This window comes from Indicator indicator, chromosome 9 (assembly GCF_027791375.1).
Source record: "Indicator indicator isolate 239-I01 chromosome 9, UM_Iind_1.1, whole genome shotgun sequence".
Lineage (NCBI taxonomy): Eukaryota > Metazoa > Chordata > Aves > Piciformes > Indicatoridae > Indicator > Indicator indicator.
In genome coordinates, this window is record NC_072018.1 from 11000736 (window position 1) to 11021863 (window position 21128).

The window sequence follows — 21128 nt, forward strand, 5'->3', positions numbered from 1 at the left end:
TATTACACACCTCTGTTTCGGACAAGGAGGTGTTCTTACATGTCTCATTTTGTTATTTGTATTAATAGCTTTTGCAAAAGGTTTGACGGCTAAAAGCATGACTTCTGTTGTTGCTAACTACAGATATTGATGAATGTGAAATAGTCCCAGATGCATGTAAAGGTGGGATGAAATGTGTTAACCACTATGGAGGATACCTCTGTCTACCCAGAACAGCACAAATTATTGTAAATGAGCGAGAAGAAGCAGCAGCTGAATCCACTAGTGGTCGAAACAATGTCATTCGACGAACTCCAGCTGATCCTCACCGTGCCCCTCCAAACCCAACTCATCAAATTCAGTGTGCTGCTGGGTATGAACAAAGCGATCACAATGTGTGCCAAGGTAAGCAAACTGCTGTGTGGTTTACTTGCAATGTAACTGTGTTGTATGTGGTAACAAGTCTAATGCCTGCAAAATGACAGCTGATAATTCCTGCATTTACTAGAATACACTGTGGCATTCGACACATAAGCATTTAATGTATTGTAAATAAAATGCATGTTGTTGTTGTTCAAGGTAACAGAACTTGGCAGTTTGTTGTAGCCTTACAGAGTGTTCCGTCTTTTAGGCTAGCAAGTAGAATTAATTAGTTCCATTTAGATCCTCAAAATACTGGAATGCAACTTTAGTCAAATATTTTATACTGTATAAAGTATGTCCAGGAGAGCCAAGGCTTTGACAAAATTGGGCAACACAGCAAGTCGTATTACAGGCAGTTTCTAAGGATTTGCAAAACTTTGGAATTTCATTGAGGGGATGCTGAATGGAACACAAAATAATCACCAGGTGAACTTTTGCTTAGACCCAGATTGTAATACAGAAGCGTACAGTGGTTTTATTATGTATGAGGAATATTTCTTGAGCAGCAGGAACATCTGAACAGACCATGCACTCTGATCTTTGAGAGCAGTTCTACGCAGACCCTGCCAGCTTGCTTTCAGCCATAGTCCAGCCAGTCTCTGAAACTATGGCAATGAACAGCTTTCATCTGAGTGTACATACCCTGGGAATTTTGGCACTGTGTGCGGTGTATTACCAATATTAATTGCATGCATGCATTCAGGAACCAGACTCACAAGCATTACTGTAAACAAAGACTGTTTCATTTATTATTTGATATAAATAGTTTATTCTCATACTTGCTGAAGTAACAAACATTTCATCCATTGTTTTGTTTTCTTTCATAAAAATATATTCTACTCCTTGTTCACAAACTTGATTTTCAAGCATGTTAGCAGGATGCCTGTGCAAACAGAGGGCAAAGCTTGACCCCATGGTTCATCTTTTCCACTTTGTGGCCGGTAACACTATAATCATATAAAATAGTACTTGAGTGAATATAATCAGGGCAAGCTGTAATAGAGAGTGGTAGTTTCATTCTCCCTGGTATCATGTACACAGAATGTTATTTATCACTAGTAAGTAAATCCCTTGTCTTTCTGAAGCATAGTAATTATCATGGAGGCTGGATAAGTTGTTTTTGTAGGCAAAGCCTCAGATTTCCATTTCTGGCTTATCTGCTAATGTACAACATTTCTGTCACTCCAATTCAAGAATGTCAAGTAAAAATCCTACTGCAGGAGGTCAGTACCAAGAACCCCCTAACCCTGAGTTTTCACATAGGGTTGTCAAGGGAAAATCTGTGCCAAGGGTGGCAAATTCCTTTTTTCCTTCATTTAACTTAAAGTAGTAGCAGAACCAGGAATAGAATACCAGGCTCCTGTATTTGATCTGGCATGCCCTTCTCCATGTGATGATGTGTTACTGTAGCAGGTAGTCACCTTAACTGGTGAATTGCAGTAAACTGCCTTTAGTGTGTAATAACATTTTTGTTTGATAAAATGCAAGTAATACTAGAACCATTCCAGACAGGAACATAATTGTTGCTGCAGTAGCTTTAGATGTATGCATTTGGGATAGTTCAACAGCATGTAGTACCAATACCTTGTATTTGAAATGAAGGTTGGGAGTTAAGAGTTAACTTAAAGACTGACAGCTGGTTGGGGTTTTTGTTTTGAGAAGATGATTGGTGGTTGTAAGAGACTATTATTTTACTCCATGCTCTGGCTTCCTGAAGCTTGCAACTAAATACTTATATTCAATTCATTAATCTTTGGTTACTTTATGACACCAACTAATTGTTTTTATAGTACCAGAACTTTTTAACTAGCAGGCATACAAATTGTGGCGAAACCTTGGGCCTGACCGTGTCAGAGTTGTTACTAATTTCCTCATGCCAAAATTTCAATCTAGATGCAGAAAGCATGAAAATATTAGTGTTTAAAAGCTGAAATGTATTGTACTGAATTAATTCCAGCTGGAAAAAGGGTAGTGGACAGTGTGCCTGAAAGAAAGGATAAAAGACTTTTGGAGCACTTAAAGTGTGCATTCAGCTTCCCGGTCTTCACACTGCTGAAAATATCTTCTTGACCAGCAATGGTCCCACTGCGGATTCATTTAATTATGGTTAAAAGACTTTGCTGTAATAACTGCTTGAGGCTCCTAGGGAGTGTAACTTACACATATAGTCACACTTAAGCTTGTTTTATTGTTTAGTAAATCAAATACGAAGTCCAGCTCCTAATTTTTTGCAGATGTATGACATTTTCCTTCTAGTCCAGCAGCACTAAGTATTTCCTAACTGATGTGAAAGCGTGGACACCTCTGTTTAAAACAATAGCATGCTCTGAGGAGCTGTATTACTGACATCTACTAGAGTGTGAAGGGCCTTCTGTTTGAATACAAGCATCCACTCCCTTTTAAAACACTGAATAGTGAAGGTATGACAGGCTATGCACACTCATGTTGCTTTCTGTGCTTGGAATAAACACATATAAATGACCTGTTGGGCTTTAAGACGCTTCAGTGATGTGCTGAGCTACCCTTGCTGGGTAAAACATGATGCGATGTGGTCAGATCCTGTTTCAGTTGATAGAAATTATAAACATTCAAAGAGGATCATGATTCTCTGACCCTAATTTTTAATCTACCAAAACATGGCCATGTGCCTGAATTACAAAAGATGCATAATACCTTCTACTGACCTGAAGAAAACAAGTAACAATTACAATATTTATTATCAGTGGTGAGAATTTTCTGTCTGAATCGTGTGCTGTTATTTATTAGAAACCATATAGCACATGAAGAGCACAGATGGCAGGTTGGTATCAAAGCAGAAGACTTGCGGAAGACTAAGTCCCTGGAAATTACTGCAGTTTCCTATGCCATACATCATTTTTATAACTACTAATGATCAGAAGTATGTTCTTGTATAATGTGTTGATGTTAGAAGTTTAGTTAGCAAAAATTTCTTGGGGCAATCTTAATAAGATACTGTACATAAGGAGTAAATGTCAGTAATGCCAAAAATTTATTGAAAGAGGAGGGGAGGTTATTCTGGAGGAAGCTCTGTTATGTAGAATAATCACAAAGCACTGTCTTTTGTGCTTCAGCTTAAAACATTTTAACTGTATCTTAAATTCTGAGTTTATGATGTGAACTGATCCTCCCTCTCCCCATGTCTGTATAGTCAGTGCATGCTTCACTGTCACTTCCAAGTTTGCCTTTAACTCAAAAGACTGAGTTGATCACAAAGGTAGATTCCCATATGTGGTACCTGCCAGCACTTTCAGGAAGCCATTCAGATATTCTGACCTCTCATGGCAAGTGTATCACTCAAACTGGGAAAAGCAAAAAATAGAGTAAGACATATTTTTGAGGAAATTACTGAGTTAGCTAATAATCACAGATACTTTTGGCTGATAAAAAGCATAAATAGCTGCACTGTGTTGCCTGCACACAAGACTGAATTCTATTTTTACTGTGGCGTAGCAGACTCAAATCACAATAGAGCCTGCTACTGAAGTAAAAATAAAATCATCCAATTAATTCAATTTTGTCAAATACAGTCTCCAAGAAACTATGACACTTGAATGAAAAATGGCCAAGCAAAGGTACTAAACAACCTAGTAGGTCAAAGAAGGCCAAAGAACATGTTTTTCTTGCCTTTCTATCACGCTGGCAATAAAGCAATAAAGTAAGCAAACTTTTTTTGCCTTTTCACTAAATTAACTTCCTATAGTTCTCCAGTCTCTTTATAACCCTTTATGCTACTGTGACTGTAAAATACATGGGGAGACAGACTGTAATGGAAGATATCAATGATATAGATGCATTTATGCAATTAGTTCTGCCTAATGTCCAGTGGTGGACATTGGTTGCTTTTTTCTTCTCTGAGGCTGGAGGAAAGCTATAAGCTTATTTTCTGTGCTATGCTTATCTTTCCCCTGCAAAATCATTGTAGGGATCTCTTCATTAACTGAGGTTAGAGGATTTTGTGTTGAGTTTTCTGGTACTGTTCAGAGTAACTTGCCATACTCAATCTAGGTTTTTACCTCAAGAAGTTAAAGTAGACTTATTTGATATATTTACACTAAATATTGCATCTCTAGAGGTTTGGTTGGTTGGTGTTTTATTTTAATAAGGAGGGAGGTTCAAAGAGAAGCAGCTCATGTTTTATTTTTGATACAGCAATCACTTTTTATATATATATATATATATATATATAAACACATCAGGAATATATGTGCTAGCATATGACAGTCATTAAAGTTGGATAAATGCAGGTGCATTCAGCTTGGCCCATTACAGAACTAGTACAGGAAGGAAGATCTGGGTGTACATCCAGCAGGGTGCTCTTCATTGATGTTTTGGCTGTGAGGCAGATTATGATTCTGAAATGCACCTCCTGATGAGCTCCACTTAACATGCTTTGATTTGCCTCACTGAGTGGTCTTGAAACATGCAACCCAGATTCTGTTCAGATGAAACTAAACCTGAAATGCACTGCAGGAGTGCTGCTGAAATGCCACAACCACTTACAAGCATTCAGGCTCTGGGACCAGAGTGGAGAGAGCCAAGACCCTCAGAAAGCATGTACTGCGACAGCAGAGCCTCTAAACCAACATCTGATCTGCACCTAGGAGTCCACACTATTTACTGCTATAGACATAACCCAAAATACATCTATAATAGTTTCTTAGACTGGCCCCAGAAATGTTCCAGAGATTGTAAAATGTTGCACCATCCCAAGTTTTTCCCACTTCTTGTATTTAAGGACTACTTTAAAAAAAAATTTAAAAAAAGCCTTCAGAATTCCTTTTATAAAAGCCTGAGTTTTGACAAACTTAGTTCCAGAGTTGTTCCTCTCAACACCACAAGACTACTTAGTTTGAGGATAGGGTGAGGAGAGAGACTGTGGTAGGAAAAATAAAATCTAGTTATCTGGTTTAAGTTGCCATTTGTTCATCAAAGTGCTTACTGAAGCACAGTTCATTCATACATATGTTTGCTTCAGCAAGTGGAGAATACTTCTTGCCAGCAGTAGCCACCCTGAAAGACTGACTTGCTTACACATGCCATTTGAATACTAATTACTTGGAAAAGCTGTAGGAGTTTTGCAGGTTTAAGAGAACTCACAGAAGGATACAAGCTGTGTTTTCACAGCCCTTTGTACTGAGTGTTCATAGATGCCAATTAATTTCTTGTACATTTTGGGTATGTCATGCAGAGATCATCTTTCATCAGCCCATCCTGAACCAGTTCTTCAGGCTGTTAATCTGTGAAACTTCTGCATTCTGTGGCAAAGAGCCCTTTCTGAAGCATCTCTTTAATAGCCTTGAGGGGACCAGAAGGGAGGTCACACAAAAAAAAATCTTATCTTAAGGGCCTGAGGGCTTGTTTTTGGGCATTTTCAAAATCTGACCTCTCTGAATCATCTTCCCATCTGTGCTATTTGCACAGCTGTGAGTGTTGTGTCAAGACCTTGGATAGATATTCTCTGTTCTGTCTGATCATTTCACTATGAACATCCATCACAAGCATAAATACTAGCAGCTGCTTTTCTTCGTTCAGTCAGTTACTGCTTTTCCATGGTTCCGACCCCTGCAGGAGTATGCTCAGTGCATTGGAGCTAAAGATTCATACCATATGCTAATCATGATAGATTCAGGCAAGCTCCTCAAAGTTGTATTTACCTTAGCTTCTTGAATTGCAATTGCACAGACAAGTACTAGGTTTCAAGTTTAAGTAAACTCATTAGCAGGCCTCATGGCTTCTTATTCAAGAAAAAAGAATTGCACAGTAGCCACAGTGACTGTCATGCTTTTAGGTTTGATTTGTTGATTGTAAACCCTTGTAAAGCTTAGTAGCTCTGAGAAGGATAAGGTTTTGACAGATAAAACACAGCAAATGTATTGAGAAGGCAGAAGAAAGTCCAAACCTTCAGCCTTCTGTCCTGCTGCAGGTCTCTTTTTATAATGCAGTCAGGACTAACACCAGATAGCATGGAGGAAGAATGAGCTGTCTGATCCTGCTTCGGCATCCCAATATGCTTGGCACCCCATTGAAAGGTACAAGGATCCTGAAGTCTGTAAGCTCTGATAGTATACCAGATAGCATAAAACATGATTTGTGGGAGCACAGGGTGGCTTTTGTTTCCTGTTAAATGACAGCAGATACTGACATTGTGTTCTACAGCACTGCAGGGATACAGGAAGTTTCCCTAGCAGTAACAGCAGCGTGAGAGCATTCTGGCAGCTACTTCAGCGCATTTCTTGGATAATTTCATAATGATACCATTGACACTTTGCAGATAGACTCTTTCTCCCATGCTTCCATGAAAGATATATAGCAATGTTCTCAATGCATTTGCTTTGAGCAGGTCTGCAGTTATTTCATTCTGGACTGCTGCATTGTAGTTCTTTAACCTGCTGAGAAAGGTTGTGTGTTTCTCCTTTCTCCAATTGCTTGCTCAGTGTAATTTTCTTCCAACCAACATGTTTATTCCCTGTTTTCAACCTGATTCTTGCTTCAGATTATTTAAAAATGGTCTTATCTATGTTTCATTTTCAATTTTGAAGTTGGGGCTACCAAGGCACCTTTTCTAACACTAGAACATTTTCTAAAGAATCTCCATATTACAGATACACAGTTTTTAAAAGTCAAAACCAATTGTTGAGTGTCTGTAGAGGTGGCATTATCATGTAGCGAGCTCAAAAACTACCTTTAGAGCAGAAGGTTGAAACAGTTTTTTCCTTTATTTTATTCTCTTTCCAAGTAATTTTACTTTTTCATGCTGGCAAAGGTAGCTACTGTTTCTCTTTGCATTTCTGTGTGTGCCAAAATAGTCCTTCCCACAAATACAAAAGTAGTTTGATTCTCCACTATACCACCTAATGATGCCTGTTTTCCTTTGCATATCCTTTATGGAGAAGGAATATCTACAGCCAAGCAAACAAGCCTCCCACCATCACTTGAAGTGATTCAGTGTATTGCTTAGCTTTGCTATCTTGCCATTTTCCTATCATCAAGGGCAATGAGAACACAATGTTATAGGACCCCATACTAGCATGGTTTTTTTTCCTCTGGTGGGAAGCAGGAGAGAGTGATTTTTGAGTTTACCTTACCAGGTTGCATCTTAAGCCTTCTGTGTATTTTATGGTGTAGTCAATTATTCTTGTACAGCACTTTGTCATGGCAACCCTGTGTGTGTGTTTTAATGGACTAAGAACTTTTTATCATGAAGACAGAACTTGTTTGTCTCCTTTCAATATACTTAAAGAATGTTTATACTCATTTTCCCTCTATGATGCTTTTAGTGCTATATTTTCCTGGACTATCATTGTTTATGCATGTTCTGTACTAATTCAAGCTTTAAACATCCTTTTGGCTGAAGGATTCTTATCAAAGCACAATTTGCAACATCTAATGTTCAGTTGGTTCTATGCACAAGACTGGCTGGTAAGATCTTTTTGTATGTGACAAGAATATATGGAATAGGTAATCAGCCATATAAAGTTCATGGATATAAAAATCATGACATTTCAAAGATTATATCTGTTTTCAGATTTGTTAAATTTTGGGCTTATAGCAGACAGAAGGCAATAGTTTTGGAGACATTAAAAATATAAGAGGCATTTGAAAATTGCAGAGCTATGAAGTAGTTTAGCATACATGTCGTCATTATAACATACCTTTTCTGCTCATTCATATTTGTGTTTTTTTTCGTGTTGATCTGAAATCATGTTAAAAGTTGGTTCTGTTCTAAGTATCGTGGAGAAATGTCTTAATCTTTGTTATGTGTACTTATGTGGTAAAACTATGTAAGCTACAGTGCTAAGAAAAAGTTCTTGAGGACGAGAATTAATTAGACCTCTTCTGACATAACGTAACCTAATCTCATAATTAGTCATTTTTAGAACTAGATATTCAGTAGACCCTTATCTGCTGCTGTTACCAATTACCTTAAATAAGTAACTTCACCTAAGTGAAAAATGCCCCAGAACTATTCCGCAGTAAGAAGCAGGGGGGAAGGGCGAGGAGAGTTTGTTGGTTTGAGTGCCTGATGGGAGGTTTTTGTTTGGTTTTGGTTTGTTTGTTGCTTTGGGGGTTTTATATGGCTTTCTTATTTTCATTTTTTTTACTGTCAAAACACTAGTTTTGAAGGTGGGAAAAATAGTACTCATTTGGTTAAAGATAGCGGTGATGACTACAGATGGCTAACCACAGAAATCAGGAAATTCTTAAATAGAATGATAAAGGATTCAGTGTATGAAGGTGTATTTCCTGGGAAGAGATGTTTACGTTGGGGTGCTCTCGATCTCTTTATTAACTCCTGATTAAGGAAATTCATGCCTTTGGCCACATATAGACATCATATAAGTCTAAATCAGTTCTGAAAAGGTGATGATGTGGCTGAGCTTTCTTTTACAAGCTGAATTTAATCAAAGTAAACTTCTAGACTAACGCCTGGTATGATACGATATAAGCAAACCTGTCATTGCACTTGAGCATGTTGAGTCTGTGCCTGTATAGATGTTCTATGTAGTTCTCTGAGTACAAACAGAACTTGTTCAAGGATTTTTATATGCCTGCATGAGTGGGAATTTTGTTAACAGGTAACGAGTCATAATGTGTGCAATAAAACTTTGGTAGATAATTAAAGCCTCAGAGTACAGTGATTTTTGAATTTTCAAGCCTGAATGGTTTCAGGAATATTGGATTTTTCTGTCCATCAACACCAGTAAAATCTTCAGCTTGAGTTTTCAAAGTAATGGGCCACTGTCTGCATACAAATATTTTCTTTCAAAAACACGGCCTTTGTAAAGGAGAGCTAGGCTTCTCCTGGCCTCTGAGTAAATAATCCTCTCATCTGCTTTGATGCTATTGACACCTAAACTCCACCACCAGCTGTAATTTGCACCAAAAAAAAGCCCGCTCTGATAAGCAGATTGCTGTAGTAAAACTGGTGTTTGTACAAAGATTTAGAACTTTGTTTTTCAATAAATTTTTTTCAATAAAAATAGCAAGAGTTAAAGGAATCTGGGTGGAAAAAATAAAATGTCTTATGGGATGCAAAAATACCATGATGCCAGAAAAACAGTAATGTGGAAGATCAGTTACTGCATATCTCTTAGTATTAACAAGTTTAAAAGAAATCCTTATCAATACTCTAATAGCTGCCTATTCTAACACAAGAAGTTAGAACTGGAAAATGCAAGGACTTTTCACAGGTAACAATTCCCTGTATAGTTTTGAAGAGGTTGCCAATAAAATAACATTTAATAACAGACTTGCACAGAGGAGAGAGATAAAACATGGCAGAGTGAGCAGAGGGTTAAGTGTGATTTTTAGCTGACATTACCTAGCTACCTGGATGAGAAATACGGAAAAGGCAATCTTTCTTTTCTACACTTAAGTCTGTGGAGAATTCTGGGTATCTGGGCTCCATTAGAATAGAGATGGAATCAAATAAACATTTAGAAGCAACAAATACAGTTCAGTGTTTGAAGTTTCATCTATGTTGATGCAAATAGCATAATTTCAAGAAATAGATATCTTAAGTGCCTTTAAAAAATAGTTACTGAATTGTACATCAGTTTTGAAACTATTTTGGTTTACACCTGCATTACTAGATCTTACTTGTGCTTTTGTTGTATTTAAATTACTTTCTTAGCAGATTAATTTTTTCTCAAGTGACTTTCTTATCAGAAGAAAGCTCTCCACATAGCTTTTAGATGATACAGATGAACCAGATAAAACAAGGTATTGTCTATCACACTTGTATTTACTTTGCATCTAGATCTAGATCTTCCTCAGTCTTATCTGGCTTAATTTGAACAATCAAGATAGATTTTGTGCTTGTATGTTACTTGAGTCGAAAGGAAGTTCACAATAGTTGCAAGACCTATACTTACACACTACCAGCACTTCTAGGCCTAGTAATTTTTACCTTGTGCAGAAAGCACTCTACAAGCAGATAAAAATGACAGACATAAGTCAACAACATTGTAGAGCACCTCTTGGGGCTTGTAGAAGCAGGAAAGTATTACAGCTTGAATGAGCCCAAGTTGGAAGAGAGTTATAGCTGCCTTCCTGATATGGTTTGTGCACTGCAAAAGCTGGCTGCAGGAGAAAACCCCTTTTTTGTCCCATTGAAAACACTATTTAAGCAATCCAGAAAATACAAGTTTTAAATCTGTTATTCAGCATGTGGAAAATGATGGGTTTGGGGAGGGGGCTGGTTTTTTTTGTGTGTGTGTGTTCTGATATAAAGCATTCCTCTATAGAAACTGCGGCTCTATATGCCTATAAAAGGGGAGAATCCCAATTTCTGGGAGATATTTTCATTAAAAGATTGCTTCATTGTGTATTTAAATCCACATTTTCCATTATGATGATACTCAAATTTCAGTCTTCACAGTTAAGAGAATCTCTTCCTTACTATGTATGCAGATTTATACAGCTCCAGGCACCTTTGAAATAAATTGAAAGCACAGACATGTAATAAAGCCAAACCCAAAAACTAGCCAAAGGGATCCACCCAGCAACACCCTCGAACACCCTCAGCTTCTTTCCCTAAGCACAGCTTTGGAGCACTAGTCTTGGTCTTGTCTTTGCTTTTCTCCACCCTCATGAAAGTTTCCTGGGGGATTCCCCAGCTGGCAGAGAAGCCAGATCTTTGCAAGTGGCTGTTCATGATGCAGAAACAATTCACTTGCTTGGTTTTCCTACCTATCCAACAGCTCATAAGGAGTGTGGCTGTTTGCAGTACTGCTCAGCCTATTTCAGGGGAACATTGCAAACTAGGAGCAGCTCACAGCAGGAGAAAGCAACAGTGAAGGGATGAGGATATATTTTAATAGCTGCGAAAAGAGATAAGTATGGCAAAACCATACAGAAATAATGAAGGGGTTAGAGAAAGCAGACTTAAAACTGCTGGTTTCTGCTTTGAAACAACAATTCAGAACTTTTTATGATGCTGAAAGGTGGTCTAGTTCGAGCACCTGAGAAAAGGAAACACTTCCTGAACTCAGTTGCTATGGGATATGAGTGGGAACAACAATGTAAAAATTTAATTACACAAAGTTCTGGACATTTTATATATAGTGAGACTAGAAGTTGAGTAGCTTTTGAAAAGGATAACAAAGCTAATTTGTATGTTTAATTATTAAAGAGTGTCAGGATGAGGTTAATTGCTGGAAAGTAGATTGGCAATATCTGCACCCTTCTCATGTATCTTATCCTGCCTGATTTGAGAAAGCATAATATGTTAAATCATAGAATGGTAAGGTTTGGAAGAGACCTCTGGAGATCGAGTCTAACCCCCCCTGCCAAAGCAGGATCACCTAGGCCAGGCCACACAGAAATGCATCCATATGGGCTTTGAAAGTGTCTAGAGAGGGAGACTCTACCACCTTACCAGGCAGCCTCTTTCATTGCTCCATCACTCTCACAGGAAAGTTTTTCCTGATGTTGAGGTGGAACTTCCTGTGTTCTAGTTCTTGTCCGTTGCCACTTATCCTGTCACAGCACACCACTGAAAAGAAACTGTCCCCTCCCTTTTGATACCCACCCTTCAGTTATTTGTAAGCATTAATAATATCCTCCCCCAGTCTTCTCCAGGCTAAATAGCTCCAAGTTTCTCAGCCTCTCCTTATTTACAGATGTTCCAGTCCCTTAATCATCCTTGTAGCCCTTCATTGGACTCTTTCTACTATTTTCCTTCCTCAGATTTCCCACTTTTCTGCATTGGGTGACTGCTGCCTGGGAATTGAGCATAAAGCCTGTTCCCCAAAGCTTTGATTAATCATTCTGGTAGACATCAGGTGTTTGGGATCATAATAGAACATTCTCTGCCCTACAAGCTGCAGAAGGTTGAGACTTTTTTTTAGAGAGCACAAACCAGTATAGTTTTGTTGAAAACTACTGGGAAATTCAGAAAAAAAGTTTGTGTAATTCTGACAAAGTGATGTATAATCACCTCTGAGTGTTAGTTGCCAAATGTAATTAAAAGCCTTTCTATACCACAAAGAAGTCAACTATTAACATCAGAACATTTTCATCATAGGAATTACAGCTCATTATTGTACGGAAAAGCATGGAATACTGAAATTCAGTGATATCATTTTTGTAGTGCCAGAGCTTTCAGGAGCCGTACTTAGGGTCCATTCTTCTGGGCAACATAAGCATGTAGAAGGATGTCTGTCCTGCTCTGAACAGCTGAGTGGTGCATGCACTTGAATACCTTAACAAGCACACCCTTTACACAACAGCGTTGCTGGTTTTAGTGTTGTATTTGGGACAAAAGCAGCAGCAACTTACATTATTCTTTGCATTTGATTCTGTGTTTTAGTATCTTTCATGTCCAACCTAGCCAAAAACTGGCCTCAGCAAATTCTGGCTTGTAGATGCTGTGGAGGCCCCAGGGGTGCCATACACATGCCTCATCTGTGACCAAACTGGGGCTAAGGAGCCATTTCACAGTGCCTTGTCCTCAGGGTGGAGTCACGCTCCCATGACAGCTATGATCAGTAGGCTGAAAGCAAAACACTAAAGAGCCCAAAGGGAGCAGTTGGGATTTTCACAGACTGAATGGCCACTCAGGGGGCTCAGACAGAATGAACGATCCAAAGTGTCAACAAATGTGAAAAATAGCAAAAAAGATGACACAAAAATGTTTTGTTAATTTGACTATTCAAGTGGGACAGCCATGGGATCTGCCGAGATCAGCTGAAGGCCATCTCTGCAGAACACCGCGGAAGCTCATGCAGCGCACCAGCACTCCAGCTTTATGGCATAAGTTACTGAACCGCCTGTGTCACACAAATTCAGATTCAAGACAGCATTACTGTCCCATTGGGATGCAATTGGAATGGTCTGGGTAGACAACAGCCCTTAAAAACTGGAATAATAATGTGCAGGTTTTTCCATCCCTATCATTTGTCCTTAATTTGAAAAATTAAATGCTTATGTCCAGTTGTTAACTATTCTTAACTAATTTCATAATTTAGCCCAGTAGTGACCAAATGGCTTCCTTACAGTTTTTTTCCCCCTCAGTTCACAGCTGGCCTGAATTTATTTAGTTTGGTGCTTAGGTTGCATTAAAAAAAGTTTTGTGACTCAGCCTCCATAAATGTTTTAATCAGAAACCTCACGTGACTTAACAGCTAACTGCCTGAAAAACACTACCTGTAAAAAGTCAGAGGTAGTACAGTTCTCTGTTCTGGTTAATAGCTTAGAGTATATTTACAGCATCATGAAATATCTCACATTAAAAGGGACCATAGGAAGTCTGTAGTCCAAGATCCTTCTCAAAGAAGGGTCAGCTGTGAGATCGGACAAGGTTCACCAGACCCTCAGACCAGGAAGATTGAAACAGCCAGTCCTTGAAAACCTCTGTGGACACAAGAGTGTACAAACTTCCTGTACGACATATTCCACTTTTTCATTGCCCTAATGGTGAAAAAGGTTTTTCATTATATCCAGTCAGAACTCCTCCTTACAATTCACCATGGATTGATAGAGACAGACAGAAGAGGTGCAGACCTTTTTTCCTCCTTCATTTTTCATTCTAGCTGGTTTGCATTGGTCCTTCAATATCAGTAATCAAGCTATTTAGAATTATTATTTAATTTGGCTGTAGCACAGAGAGAATGCCAGTCACCAGTGAAAAATTTCCTTCTGGAAGGCACAGTATGCACAAGATGCACCTGAGAAAACTTCCCATCTTCACACTTCTAAACACTTGCCTTGCATTCCTTCTGTTTTCTTCAACAAGATTAAAAAAAACACACTAAAACCCCACACTTTCTTGGGTTTTACTGTTTCTCACTTTACTATTCAGAACTGACATTTTTGTAAAAGTGCTGTATTTAAGGGGAAAACTGGTTCATTTTTTTTACAACAGGTGAAGGTGAAGAAGTTTTTCCATAAGGGAAAGTAGTACAACTCTGAGGCAGCCCTAGGTTTGAATGAAAACATTTTCATGGGAAGCAGATTAGCTAGTGAGAAGCTGAAAGTCATTTCTGGGCTCCCATAACTCAACCAACTCTTCCTGCAAGTGACAGTCTTCAGCTTTTTCAGTTTCAGTTTGTAAGAAAAGAAAAAAGAAAAGAAAAGAAAAAAGAAAAGAAAAGAAAAGAAAAGAAAAGAAAAGAAAAGAAAAGAAAAGAAAAGAAAAGAAAAGAAAAAAGAGAGACAAGAAAAGAAAAAAGAGAAAAGAAAAGAAAAGAAAAAAAAAAAGTCTTATCAACCTGACTCCACATACCAGGAAAAAATGTAAAGTTTCACTGGGCAGTCTTAAACATGTGAAGATCTGATAGCTAGTGCCCACCAAACTTCTTAAACTACCAAAAGTATATCAAGACTAACTTTAACAAACAAAACCCATGTTTATACTTAAGAGTGTCATATTAAGACACAGTTGTGTCCTGGTGTTTAAAACACATGCTTGGATCCCAGCAATTTCACGGACATTTTTGTACATGCCTAAATTTACACAATTACTTAATGCTGTCCTGAATGAGTTCTTCATCTTGTTGCTAGGATCTTTTATTTTAAAAACCCTCACTAAAACTTGCCATAGCAAGCCTGCAATACCAAATGCAGACCAATCCTATTCAGGGGTGGGTAGGAAATGCTTGAAAGGCTAAGAGGGAGTAGCCTCGCTCTGAAGGAATGGTGCTGTTTACTCAGCTTGCTGTTACATTGCTGGGACAATTAACTGTTTTCAGATCATTCTCCTGAGTGTCCCAGCTTGTTTCATGTCTAGCAGTGCTATCCCTTTAGATACTCGTAACAATTTTTGTGTCTCTTTATTCCTCTTTGTTTTACTTAAACTGGCAACAAGTGCCAAAAACTGACTGAAAGTATCAATTCACGCTGTGATCCTGGATAAATTACTATACAATTAACAACATCGCAATGTGAGTTTAAAAATGTTAATGAAATAAAGCTGTTCCTTTAGGAAACAAGATACTTTACAGTTTATGATTTGTGGTGACTCTAAATAGGAGTGTGAAGAGTTGCCAGTTGAAATAATATTGTCACTCTTACTAACTAAACACTTCATGCCACTTCTGAAGGAAGTGATGCCTGGCTTGACTAAAATAATTATCTCCTCAGGATCATCTCTGTACAGATCTTACCCCTTCTAGAAATAGAATTGCAAAATTGTGATGATCTGAAAATCAGATACATTTTCTTCATTATGAAAAGCAGAACGATGCAGTGGACATGACTGTTGTGGGACAAAATGACACATAGCTGCATGATCAGAGAATTCTTTCCATTAACTTCTCGGATTAATTTTCTGGCTCAAGAGGCTTTGCTCTCTACTACTGGACATTTCAGGCAAGCACATGTTCATGCGATAAGTATGAAGCCTTATGGGGTAAATAAAAGTTACTGCACAAGTAAGAGTAATAAATCAAGCCCAAGAGTTCTAGGTCTGTAGATAAGACATCGTTGTTCTTTGCTTTGAAAAGATTTTGGGGTTTAATATGTATTCAGCCATTACTTATCTGTTATGCTTTGCTTCCTCTTTATTTTCCTTTCATTGAAAAAGAAACCTAGCTCCTTAAAAATCATTTGGACTTGATCCTAAAACACACTGAATACTTCTCAGTCCTTTTGAAAATAATAGGATGCAAGAACTTTCATGACTTAGTTTTCATTTCTGAGGGTTTTTTTTTTAAACTTTAAAATCAGATCAGAAGATCCTGTCTCAGTATTATCTGAGACACTGTATTTCTTTTCTTTCGTATTGGTCTTTTGGCCTGTCCATGAAATCTCCAAAGCATATTAATATTCTGGCAGACCCTAACCAAGTTTAGATACTGCTGTAGCTATAGAGGATTTCGAACTAACTGCTAGAAACGAATCCTGTCATTGGTCTTCCACCAGTGTTTTGCATATTTATTGGTAGCATCTGATTAATTCAAGCCAGCCTCTAAATCAACAGAGTTGGTTAATTGCTATATAGGAAAGTTTTAAGGCCACTTAAAACTACATATTTACATTCTGTAAACTACCAGCACAGAGAAACACAAGTTTATCAGGGTTACACTTGAACATGAAGTTGATTAGCCTGGGAGAAAGCCTGCAGTGTTTTGAGTTTTTCAAACTAACAAAAATCATAGTAGCATAAATAATAATAGGTTTGGTAAAATTATCCAAAAAATTACTTTAAAACACTTTAGCTTCTTAAGAATCTCCCCCCCCTTATCCTATTGGTAAGAAATTAATGTGATTGTAGATGTTTGCTTTTTCTCCACTATAAACAGGGCATCTTACTAACACGCAGGTACATATCTCCTTGCTCCACCTTTTAATTGTATTACTTCTTTTTAGCATTAATTACTTTGAATAATTAGTCTCCTCTACATTCACCTTCTGTCAATTCATCTCTTACCTCATCAGTTACTGTAAATTAGCACTTCTGTGAAGAAAGAGCCACAAGTCATTATCTTGTTGCCATCCAGCAAATGAATGAGCATGGCATGGACCTTTCCCCTGAAGCTTCAGAGCCGAGCTGAGTGTACAGTCAATTACACTGGAATTATCCCATCTGGAAGGCATTTGAGGCAGCAAGACATCTATGAAAACCCTGAGTGTGATTGACAGCTCTTCCCAATAGTTTTGATGAAAGTCTAAAATGAGAAATCTCTTCTCCCATCCTGCAAGAATTTATGAGCAAAATTTATTTTGACCAACCAATATTGGCCTATATTCAACAGCACGAGGCCCTTATGTTCCCCTGTAGGCTTGTGCACATTCATTAACCTCTTCAATAGTCATGGAAAGGGTAAATTAGATTTTAATCAAACATTTATGAGTGTCTACTTAGAGCTAGAAACAACTGGGCAATGAAACAGTTCCACTGAGCAACGTACTGATAACATCCTAGGCATCCCTCAGAAATACTGAGGTGCAGACAGACTGTAGCAATATCCCTGGCAATATAGCTCATACACTCAATGAAAAATCATGCCTTTTAAGGAAGACAGGAAACCAAGCAAAATACCTTCTGAGAAAAAGATCAAGAGAAGGAAGGACCTCAATGCTGCCTTTTCAGGAAAGAGAGCTAACACTTCCCACTCACCTTTCTTCCTGGAGACAGGAGCAAGAGAAACATGTCATGCCACAAAGTGTTAAAAACACTTGTCCAGTCATTCCATTAGGGCCTGCTCCTTTCTTTCCCCGTGGTGGCTACAAACCTACACCCTGGTTGTTCCTGCATGTCTCTGAAAGCAAGCAGCCTGGTTTGGATGGGCATCTGTACTAGCACTTGTCCCACACTATGCAGTTCTAGCTGAATAATGGTCTCCATGCCGTTGGTGCTTTTCAGTGCCTGCCAGTGAACCAGACCCAAAAAAGTTTCTTGACACTAAGCAATGGCTAATGCTGGTGTAACCCTTTAAGGACTGAAATTATTATTTTCTCAGTGTCACTGGCTGTACTACTTACTTAAAATGTTCTGGGGAGCATCCACGTTTTGTCACAACCTCAGATAGTTTCAAAAACAACAGTTTTCTTTAATTCAGTTGTAAACTACTCTTCCAGAAACTTCATCAGCTTGCATGGAGTATTGTCAGAGGAGCTACTTGTCCTTTCATGACCATCTTGCAAAAGATGATTTTCTGACCAAATTGTGTTTTGATGAAGTGTGTTTCCCTCCTGGTGTTCACTTACCTGTCTTTTGTATGTTTTAAGATCATCTTGAGACTTGCATAATCTATTTTAGATTGTTTTTATTGGCAAATAATGCACACTGCCATGCACCCATGTGGACAAAATTAGAGCCTAGACAACTTTTGTACAGAGTTCCTTTGGCCACAGCTTCTCTGTAGGTTTCATTTGGCAGGAGTGATATCAAGCAGAAGTCTTTCCCTCAGCTTCTGATGTAAACTAAAATACACCTTATAAATAGCAAATACAGCCGTTGGGAGAAGTGCCTTTGGGCAAACAGCCACCTTTGGGCTATGGGAAAAATTTAGTTAGATACGATTCATAAAAATAATGAATAGGGTGCCATAAACTCATTTTGCTCTTCACAAACAAAGGCACATTCTCTGCCTTGATAAATTAGAAGGGCAGAACCCAGAAGAATAGGGAAGGAAAAACATGAGGAAAGTACAAGTGGGAGATTTAAGGAGTAGAAAGAAAAATGGGGGCTTGAGTTTTCAGAGTGGAAACTGTGATTTTGAAGACCATCTGACTATGCAAGGAGTAAAACAAGGGGCATTGTTAGGCACTGAATCCTGCTGTGCCTCACTTCTGATGAGCTCCAGCTTTAATTTTGCAAAATTTGAAGTGTAATACATTTCAAAAATAAGTTAGTTTGTTCTTTAAGCCCTGGTTTAGTTGAAGGCTCCTATCAATTACAGCTGGAGCTCTGGGTCGAGCTTGAGCTGTGTTCTCCTGGCAGACGTTCATTTGTAAATACCTTTCATCTCATCCAGCAGTGATAATGATGTGCTTAGATGATGTGTCAGCAATTATTTATGTACTGCGTTAGGTCTTCTGCTTTATGCTAGCCAAGTCCCCTAAAGTCAGACCGTGGAAAAAGATGATAGCATTTTCATCAAATTTCTTGATTTCTTCCAAAGAAATTGTATCAGCTCTGTTGTAGTTCAAGTAGTCATTGTTTTCTTCACTTTCACTTACAAGTTTGGAAGCAAAGGGCCCTATTCCATCATATTTAGCAAGTTTAAACATGTTACGGATAACTGTTATCTCATAGAACACCCCAAAGGAAAACCCCTCAAAGCTTCCATTTTCCCAGGTTTTGGAGCATCCTGTCTACTAACCAAAGGTGAGGCAGAAAAAAAGAGGGTGGTGTATGCCTTGGTTACTCTCTGAATGGATATACACGCTTGCTTAATACTACATAAATACTGGAAAATAAAGCATGGATCTTGTCAAACATAAGAACTTAGCAAATAACGAGAATTAGGAACAGCACTAATAGCAAATAGAGCTGAAGTGTTTACTGCCAAGTCAGTGAGAGATCCCACGTCCTGCCTGGCAATCAGTCTAAATACATCCTTTCTCCCACTTCATGTGACCTTTTCAGGTCAGCAGTGCTGTGTGTTAGTTTAATATTTTAAAACTGGAACTTTACTGGTATTTGGCCTACTTTTTCCTGTTTATTTTCTAAACAAATGATAGTCACTCCCTTCTCAAGCTAACCTTTTAAGCTTTGCCAGATGTCTGTGAAGATCACAAGGTATTAAAAAAATTAAAAAAAAAAAAATCACATGCTCAGGCAAACAAAAGCAGGTTGCTGCATTTCACTGTCCTGACAGCCCTGCAAGCAGGCTTCAGGAGTACTCTACTTACTCTAGGAAATACTGCTGAAATCCCATTTTCCATGAAAAGTGACAGGATTATGGTAGTACAGCATCTACTCTCAGGCAAACCCATGTAACTTCCCAGCCAAAACCAGGGGAAAAAAAAGGGAAGAGCTGTCCCAGTTGCTACTTCTACTTGATTGCTTAAAGGCAGCTGGGAAGTCAGAGCCTCCGCCTGAGAGCAGAGTTGATCACAGTTTTAAGGCAAAGTAATTTTGGAAGAAAAAATAGCTCTCTCTTCCCAAAGAAACTTCTGTCTTTTTAAAGTGTTAGTTTTTATTTATTACTGGCTCATTGAAAGAACAAAGTATTTTTTTTCTTTTTTGTTCCCGAACACAGCAAAAATGTGGCTAAACCCCAGAAAAACATTAGTTTGGGGCCAAAAATAATAATAATTTTCAGTTTTCAGATTTTTTTTTGTCAGGTTTTTGAAAGAACAACAAATACTTCCCAAGCACCACTCCAGCTTACAATCTTCAGTAGGCTACACACCCTCAACTTACTTCAATTACCATTCTTGTCCATCCCTCCTTTGCCCACAGACCACCATAGGCTTCCTTGGGCTCACATCTTCCCCTCACCACATCTCAGGCACATGCAACCACTGCAGGATATGTTTTCCTGTGCTACATGGGGTGCAGTCCTGCCTCAGCACTTGCTATTTAGGCATTCTTCTAACAGTTCTGATTATACTTCAAATCAGAAAACAACATAGTAAAATACTTTGGCAGGTACTCACCAGCTCTCTGGTCAAGAAATGAGCATCAAAAACACCTTTGTGATCTAACTAGATCATGCTGCTAGTCTTGAGCTGTAATAAAGTGTTCAATAAACACTATTTCTGTAAGTGTAGTTACATCAGTAGGGCTCATATATGTGGCTTGCTTTTTTTCCCCTATTTTCCTTAGCCTCCACTTAATCACCTCTATCATGATACAGCTTTTTAACTTTATTTTTCTTCCTACATAAATATTCATACTGCCTCTTGTTGGGGTTTTTTTATTATCTTCAAAGAAGAGATTTTCACTAGTGCTTCTGTCTCATTTCTGATCCTGCCTGGCTTCCTCTTGTATCTAATTCTCTTTCAGAGACCTCTTCATGTTAAGAATTACATGGAAAATGTTATTTCTCACTTAAGTTCAAATGGAGAGCCAGCAAATGTGAATTCTTAAGGCAAGACAGATGAACAAAAATATAGACTATACTGTTCCTGACTGCTTTGTTAGATCAGTACCATATAACGCTGTTTGTTGTAGCCTAGTCAAATTGATATTGCCACAGGAATCATAACTTCCGCACATCCATTTTACTTCACTTGAACTGTGCAACCTGAACATTATGTTTTTCTATCCCAGCTCTTCCAATCCCCTCCCATCCCTAGAGTATATTTTG

The 21128-nt window shown here is 38.3% G+C and overlaps 1 protein-coding gene across 1 annotated transcript in view; it reads left to right on the forward strand.

Moving 5' to 3' along the window:
• The window catches only part of EFEMP1 (EGF containing fibulin extracellular matrix protein 1), a 47161-nt gene that overhangs the window by 3135 nt on the left and 22898 nt on the right, over window positions 1–21128 (forward strand). Inside the window, exon 3 of the mRNA XM_054383629.1 lies at window positions 124–384. Coding sequence (XP_054239604.1) covers window positions 124–384 — 261 coding nt within the window. The remainder of the gene's footprint in view (window positions 1–123; window positions 385–21128) is intronic.